Source organism: Castanea sativa, chromosome 5, assembly GCF_040712315.1.
Source record: "Castanea sativa cultivar Marrone di Chiusa Pesio chromosome 5, ASM4071231v1".
Classification (NCBI taxonomy): Eukaryota; Viridiplantae; Streptophyta; class Magnoliopsida; order Fagales; family Fagaceae; genus Castanea; species Castanea sativa.
Window position 1 is genome coordinate 3095528 of NC_134017.1, and position 8674 is coordinate 3104201.

General features: G+C 35.5%; 1 protein-coding gene and 1 non-coding gene across 2 annotated transcripts; both read left to right on the forward strand.

The window, feature by feature from the left end:
- Nucleotides 1–288: 288 nt before the first annotated feature.
- On the forward strand, nt 289–4165 carry LOC142636093 (subtilisin-like protease SBT1.4). The gene is made up of 2 exons (XM_075810169.1): nt 289–969; nt 2114–4165. The coding sequence occupies exons 1-2, from the start codon at nt 398–400 to the stop codon at nt 3864–3866; spliced, it is 2325 nt and encodes a 774-aa protein (XP_075666284.1). The 5' UTR covers nt 289–397; the 3' UTR covers nt 3867–4165.
- A 1450-nt stretch (nt 4166–5615) lies between these two features.
- On the forward strand, nt 5616–5697 carry TRNAS-GCU (transfer RNA serine (anticodon GCU)). Its single transcript has one exon. It is a non-coding gene; the product is annotated as a tRNA-Ser (tRNA).
- Nucleotides 5698–8674: the final 2977 nt, after the last annotated feature.

Genomic DNA, 8674 nt, shown 5'->3' on the forward strand with positions numbered 1-8674 from the left:
CTTACATAACTGTATGTCTCACTAATTAAATTTATGGTATGACCCATAATTCATGTAAGAAGAAAGAGTACACGTTTATACTTCCTCGAGTATTTAATAATTTTCCTAAACAAAAATCTCAAAATATGGTCAATCCATTCATTCATTGGCCACAGACAACCAAAATGAAATAATGCAGGAAAGCCATTCCTGTAAAGCAACACCAATCACTTGTCCATATATATATATATATATATATATAAAAACAAATAGGTGTGTATAGAGTATAGATACACACAAAAAAAGATACCCAGCTACCCTTTATCTACTCTCTTTATCATCAAAAAGATTCAGATTTCAGGCCATTTCCTATTCTCTCCAATCTCTCAGGATTCAGTCAGAACAAAGACACAAACCAATGGCCATTTCCTCTCTCCTATTCTTCCTCTCCCTCCTCTTCCTCCCTCTCACACTCTCAGCCCAATCAGACCGTCCACAAACCTTCATAGTCCACGTGTCGAAACCCCACAAGCCTTCCCTCTTCACCTCCCACCACAGCTGGTACACCTCCATCCTCAACTCCCTCCCTCCTTCACCTCACCCAACAAAGCTCCTCTACACATACCAACACGCCTCCAATGGCTTCTCTGCTCTCCTCACGCCTTCTCAAGCCTCAGCCCTCCTTCACAAAAACCCATCTTCCATTCTCTCCATCACACCTGACAGGATCTCTCACCTCCACACCACACACACCCCTCAGTTCTTAGGCCTGACTGAGATATCTCCCCTCTTGTCTACCTCCGATGATGCCGAAAACATCGTAATCGGCGTGTTGGATACCGGGATTTGGCCCGAACGCCATAGCTTTACCAACTCGTCTGTGTCTTCTTCTGTTCCTCCTGGTTGGAAAGGAACATGTGAGACGTCAGAGGATTTCAAGGATTCAGTTTGTAATGGAAAGATCATCGGTGCTAGAGCGTTTTACAAAGGGTAAGTCCAATCTTACTTGGTGCGCAAGCAAAAGAAAATTATAATTTTACTTGTTGTATTGCAGTTTTGTTGTATAATTGCCTACTATGCTTCATTGTAAATGATGGTTTATTAGAGATAGTGGCTAATTATTCTGAATTAAAAGTAACATTGATCTCTAGTCTATAGGTCTTATGGGGTATTTAAAGTTTTCAATTTTTTAATTTGGGGTCTTTTGTTTCTTGAATATAGGCATATTGGCGAACCAAGTATATCTCCGTATTGTTTCTCACTGTATTGTTCACTATTATTGCTAGATCGAAAATCTACTGTGCTTATAACAAAGATGTAGTCAAGTCCAATCTTATTTGGTTTACAACTAAAGAAATCATAATTATACTTGTATTTTAAGTCTTGTAATCTATGTTAGTCTTGGTGCGCAAGCAAAGAAAATTATAATTTTACTTGTTGTAAATTGCTATAAGACTTCGTTATATAATTGCCCACTATGCTTTATTGTAAATGATGGTTTATTAGAGATAGTGGCTAAATAGCTAATATTCTAAATTGAAAGTAACATTGGTCTCTAATCTCGAGGTCTCATAGGGTATTTAAAAATTTCAATTTGGGGTTTCTTGTTCTGTGAATAAGGCACAGTTGGCGGACTAAGTAAATCTTCATATTGTTTTTCTCTCTATTTTTTTTACCAATATTGCTAAATTGAAAATCTACTACAGCTGTTCATATAGCAAAGATGTAGTTAAGTCCAATCTTATTTGGTTCACAACTAAAGAAATCATAATTATACTTGTATTTCAAGTCTTGTAATTTGTGTTAGCCTATTATAAATACCCTAATAGTAATACAGTCCATTGTAAAACGCGATTCATATAACAAAAATGTAATGCTTTGCTTTGAGAAATCAAATAATTTTAAAGGTTGTGATCGAAAGATAAATGACCTGTATTAAATCCTGTAATTTGTATTAGTCTAGAATTTACCTTGCTATAAATGCATTACTATGGTTCATTGCAAAACATGATTTGTATGGCAAACATGTAGTCATCAATGGCTTTCCTACATGGACATAGGCCATTAGGCTAAACCACGTCAATTCTTTGACATTGTCACTAAATGTTTGGTTTTCTTTTTTCTTTATTTATAGATATGAGTCTTATTTGGAGGGACCAATGGATGAAACAACGGAATCTAAATCTCCAAGGGATACAGAGGGTCATGGGACTCACACAGCATCCACAGCTGCAGGGTCAGTGGTTTCTGATTCTGGTTTCTTTGAATATGCTAATGGTGAAGCTAGAGGGATGGCAACTAAAGCCAGGATAGCAGTGTATAAAATTTGTTGGAAATATGGTTGTTTTGATTCGGATATACTTGCTGCTATGGACCAAGCTATTGCTGATGGGGTCAATGTGATTTCTCTTTCTGTTGGGGCTAATGGTCATGCTCCTCCTTATGATCATGATTCTATTGCAATTGGAGCATTCGCTGCAGTACAACATGGTGTGGTTGTTTCATGTTCTGCTGGGAATTCTGGACCTAATCCATATACTGCTGTGAACATTGCTCCTTGGATTTTGACTGTTGGTGCTTCTACTATTGATAGAGAGTTTCCTGCTGATGTGGTTCTTGGCGATGAAAGAGTTTTTGGGGGTGTATCATTGTACTCAGGGGAAGCTCTTGTTGATTTCAAGCTTCCATTAGTCTATGCTGGAGACATTGGAAATAGGTATTGCTATGTGGGTAGTATTCCGCCTTTGAAAGTGACTGGGAAAATTGTTGTTTGTGATCGAGGAGGGAATGCAAGAGTAGAGAAAGGAAGTGCGGTGAAGCTTGCAGGTGGGATTGGAATGATTCTGGCCAATACAGCTGATAGTGGTGAAGAGCTTATTGCGGATTCACATCTTATACCAGCTACTATGGTGGGTCAGACTGCTGGTGATAAGATAAAGGAATATATCAAATTAAGCCAGTTCCCAACTGCGACAATTGTGTTCCGTGGGACTGTAATTGGGACTTCACCAGCGGCTCCAAAGGTTGCAGCCTTTTCAAGCCGGGGTCCAAACCATCTGACAGAAGAGATTCTCAAGCCAGATGTTATAGCTCCTGGTGTTAACATTTTGGCTGGATGGACTGGGTTTGCTAGTCCAACTGATTTGGACATTGATCCTAGGCGTGTGGAATTCAATATCATTTCAGGGACTTCTATGTCTTGCCCTCATGTAAGTGGCATAGCAGCCTTACTTCGAAAGTCTTATCCGAATTGGTCACCTGCTGCAATAAAATCTGCCCTGATGACAACAGCTTATAATGTGGATAATTCCGGGAAGAATATCAATGATCTTGCTACTGGTAAAGAATCAACGCCATTCATTCATGGGGCTGGACATGTTGATCCGAATAGAGCTCTTAATCCGGGGTTGGTGTATGATATGGATGTTAATGACTATGTTGCATTCCTTTGTGCCATTGGGTATGATACTAAGAGAATTGCGGTGTTCTTGAGACAGCCGACTGGTTCTGATATATGTGCAAGACAATTAGCTACTACAGGAAAATTGGCTAGTGCGGGCGATTTGAATTATCCATCATTCTCAGTGGTTTTCAAGTCTGATCAAGATTTGGTTAAGTATAGGAGAGTTGTGACTAATGTTGGAAGTTCAGTTGATGCAGTTTATGAGGTGAAAGTGAATGCTCCAACAGATGTTGAAATTAGTGTTTCACCAAGTAAGCTTGTGTTCAATGCAGAAAATCAGACTCAAACATATGAGATTACATTTGCAAAGGGTATTGGGTACAGTTCTGCTAGCTATGGTTCAATTGAGTGGACTGATGGAACTCACAGTGTGAGGAGTCCGATTGCTGTTAGGAGGGGAAGTGGTTTTGCAACTGACATGTGAGTTTGCATTTAGGAATTGGTTTGTCACCACCCAAGAAGGGAAGGGAGGATGGAGCATTGCAAGTGGAGGTGTTTAATGCATATTTCATGGTCATGGTCTTTGTTTTCTATCGTATTTGTAACTTATCAGCCTCTTGTACAGAATGGAATTAGCCAATGAGGCACTGTAATTTAATGTTCTTGCATAAATCTGTAATATTTATGAGTATGATCCAGCATTGATTGCAACACTGCAAGCTCTAATGAAACTCAAACTCCAACTATTGCAAATTGAGAAATGATAGTGTGATGTTAATACAATCTCACGTGCATATTCAAACTGAATTTTTGAGTTTTATGAGTTGCTTGTATCTTGGAAATCAAGAGAACAGTGTTTGATTGTTTTGGAACAATAAGTCAGATTGTTTACCTGAAATGAGGCAGTATGAAGTTGCATAAAGGAAGCACGTAGAAATATTTACTTGTGCCTGCCTTAAACTCTTCTAAAAACCAAAAATATGTGCAGCTTCGCATTCTTGGCCCTCGTGCCATAGCCCATAGGCTATTTCAGTAACTATTTGCATAGTCTGGCTAATACATATAACTAAGAAAAAGGCATACAGCCAAATAGGTAGTGTTCTCTTGTGAAAATTGAAGATCAATCTAGAAATAAACTAGTACAGGATTTTATTATTATTATTATTATTATTATTATTATTATTATAGTGTTGCAAATTCTAATTTTTAGGCTAAACTGTACTTCAAATCCTCTTAGTTTGGGGCTGTTTCTAAATTGATTTAGGGGCTTTCAAAACCTTTAATTTATACCTTCGATTATTACAATGATGTCAATATACCTCATTTATTATGATTTATCATACTTTCAATGTTAACCCCACCAAAAACTACATTTTCCCTTATTTTTTAGGTTGGTTAATGGTATACGATTCTAACATATGTTGATAATGACAAAAGGAATAAATTGAAATTGTTACAATATTTGCGAGTGTAAGTTTCAAGTTTTTATAATTAAAGGATTGATTATAGATGAAGCTTCAAATTTAACGAGTTCAAGTAATATATTGCCCTTTTATAAAGAAACAAAATGAAAAATTAAAGAATGTTGACATGCATGAGAGTAATTCTTAGGTACTCTCGGAGTACGGAGAATGGTGTTCCCTCCTCTCACATTCATGGTGAGGTCCGCTCATTAAATTCATGGTGGGGTCCACCATAAATGTGAGAGCAGGGAGCACTATTTCATTATACTCCGGGACTACCTAAGAATTTTCCGTCATCACAGCCCAATAATCACGGAATTTCATGACTATTAGAGAGGGTTTGGATAGAGATTATTTTTTTTGCGTTTTGCTTTTCTTTTTTTTTTTCTTCGTTTGCTGCTGCGGTGGGGGACAAATGCACTGTGCGTGTACTGTGCACGCACTGTGCGTGACTGTGCACGCACTGTGCGTGTACTGTGCACGCACTGTGCGTGTACTGTGCACGCACTGTGCGTGCACTGTTCATGTACTTTTTTTAGCAATTTTTTATTAAAAATGGGTCCCGCAACACTATTCACCCATTTAAAAATTATTTTGCTACAGTGTTTTTAGGAATAAATTCTATCCAAACGGACCCTTAGTATAAGAAAGTCATTATGGAGAAGGGATAAAGAGTTTAATAAGTTTCTGTCAATAACGAAGAACAGGGCGTTTTGGGAAAAGGAAACGAAAGGTCAAGTAAGTTTATTTAATCGATTAGGTATCAAATAGTCGCTTTGGCCGAGTGGTTAAGGCGTGTGCCTGCTAAGTACATGGGGTTTCCCCGCGAGAGTTCGAATCTCTCGGGCGACGTTTCTCTATTATTTTGCTTCTTCTTTCGATCCTCATTAATTTGTAAAGTTAGAATGGTAGAAACTAGAATGTAGAAACATTTTTCACACTTCCACTACCATTATTGTGGTTGCGGACAGTTTCTATATTTAAAATAATAATAATAATTTTTTTTATTTTTATTTTTACAAAGTAGAAGTTTTATTTTCAATCACTAATATAGGAAAACATTCTTCTCCTTATTTACAAGTTTTGATGGAAGAGATGTACCACCAAATATTGTTGTTGTACTTTAGGTTGATTTTACCAGCTTTCGTTAATCGGAATGCATTGTATTTCTTCTCAACCAAAAAAAAAAAAAACTAAATATATGCATAAAAAAAAAAAGACTAAATATAGGAGTATATTTAATTTCATACATAATTTCGCATAGGGCTGTAAACAAGCTGAGTTTTGTTGAGTAGTACATGTTCAAGCTTGGCTTGTCAGGAAAAATAAAAAACTCGAGTTTGAGCTTGTGACAAGCTTAAAAACAGTGTTAGAGCTTGAGCTCGTGAGAATGCCAAAAAGCTTGAGTTTGACTTGGCTTGCCTTGATTAATTAGTCAAACCAAACTCAAACTTAATATCAAGCTCAAACTTGAGCTCATGTCAAGTTTTTGAGCCTAAAAAAATTACATTATTAAATGCTTAAATCTCTAAAATTAAGAAAAAAGAAGATAGTGTACTCATTTTATCATGCATCTAGTCTTACATATGATTATCTATTATTCAAATTAATAATTTACATAATTAAATTCATTCATCATTTCTTGTCTACAGTTTCAGCAATTGTTCAAAATACAATTTTTACATTCACGTTAGATGGTGAAGGACTAGAAAAATACTTGTTTATAACTATTATGAATGAGAAAATACTAACAAGTTTCATAAGTTTACTTTAGATGATTGATAGGGAATGATCATGCGTGCAAGGTTGTCAAAATCGGGATCCTACGTAGGATCGTGGGAGGTAGGTAGGATTGGACATCGTAGGATCGGATTGTGGATCATAAGATCCTACCTATTTTCAGATTTTAAGCAAAAAACTTATTGATAGTGACTTTGTATGTTGTATAATCACTTAAAATATGAATCCATCCATTAAAAAAAATTGCATCATAAAATGTAATTTGCACGCACTACATCGTTCTTATGTCATTCTAACGAAGAAAAATATATTTAACTTTTGACATAATATATCTAAAAAGTTCAGTACATGTTTAATTAGCAACTAAGTACCAAAATATTATCTACACATATGGAAAATGTTTTCCAGATTCTAAGTTCCAAATCCAAAATAAGTTAGGCTAGTTAGCATATAAAAACTAGCTAACTACAAATTTACAATATGTAATCCATAAGAGAATTTTCAATCAAAGGTAAACTAGCTAATTAAATAATGAAGATCCTATTTCATAATTTTTCAAATTTTACATAATTTAGTTAACAAAATAGAAAAATAAAAACCTTAAAAGCTTTGTCAAAATCATATACACAACACAACAATATGGAATCAAGCTATCAAAGTACAAATAAATGATAAACTACTAAGTACCAACTACCAAAGCAAATTACCAGAAAGCTTAAAGGCAGCGATGACTCATGGCAACATCATTGAGAGGGCTGAGAGGTGCTGAGTTTTTGACTGAGGAGTGAGAAGGCGTAGGACTGAGGTGCTGGGTTTTTGACTAGGTTTTTTTTTATTTAATTTTTTTAACGTTAAACCTAAGTTAAGAAAGCTTAAAGGCAGTGGTGACTCACCATTAACAGGGCTGAGAGATGCTGGGTTTTTGACAGAGGGCTGAGGAGGCGTGAGATAGAGGTGCGTATTGGAGCTTTGTGTTTCTAAATAGATTAGGTTTTGTTTTTGAAAACGTTAAACATATATCATAGGTTTTTTTTGAGATTTTATGTTGACATAGGGGTAAATTTGGGACTTCAATTCATTATTGGGCTTCTAAAACCCGTTGGGCTTATGGGTTTAGGTTTACCCAAATGAATCCCACTTAAAAAAAAACAAGAAAAAAATTCAAGCCAAATGGTAGGATCGGTAGGATCCCATACGATCCTATGATCCCATACGATCCTATGATCCTATACGATCCTACACGATCTTGCCTACGATCCTACACGATCCTACCTATGATTCTAACATTTTTACGATCCTGCTACAATTTTAAACTTTTTGGTGAGGTGGGATCGTAAAATCGTGCGATTTTACGATCCGGATCACGATTTTGACAACCATGCATATGTGGCCTACTTAATTATTTATTTATTTTTAAATGTAACTATAGTCTAAAGTGGTTCTTGATCTATTTAAAGGAAGGAAAAAAAAATTAAGGTAATATAGGTAGTGGTCTCATGTTGGCCATGTCATTATTAAGATATGTTTAATGAGTATATTTAGCTAACACATGTAAACTTATAAATGAGTCTATACTTAAATTGATGTATATCAATTTATTCATGAACACATTTTTTTGCTTGGGCTCATCTTGTTTATTAAACGAGCATAAAACTAAAGCTCAAGCTTGGTTTATTTGTAAATAAACAAATATGAACAAACTTTTTATCGAGCCGAGCCCGAGTTGTTCATGATTGACTTGGTTCATTTACAGCCCTAATTATTTTCGCAACATAGGTTGATATTTTCTGCCCACTATTTTTTAGATGGACTTACGATTTTTTTTCCTTTATCACTCATAATTGACAATTTAATCATGTTGTGAAATTGGAATACAAATCCTTTGTATCTATGTACCACTTTTTGTGTTTTGCTTTATGTTCTACCAATCACAACTTGTCATATGTTTATTTAATTTCCCTTATAAAATAGTCAAAGTTTAAATGGAAAAAAAAAATATAAACACATGAAAAATTATAATTAGTGGAATATAAAGTGGAACACAAAAAAATGGTACACAAGTACAAAAGATTTGTAGTCGTGAAATTAG

What these genes read in the sequence shown, in the direction of transcription:
- LOC142636093 (XM_075810169.1), top strand. Translation starts at nt 398, where the DNA reads ATGGCCATTTCCTCTCTCCTATTCTTCCTCTCCCTCCTCTTCCTCCCT. An exon ending in GCTAGAGCGTTTTACAAAGG is followed by an intron (nt 970 to 2,113) that starts GTAAGTCCAATC and finishes CTTTATTTATAG; the next exon opens with ATATGAGTCTTATTTGGAGG.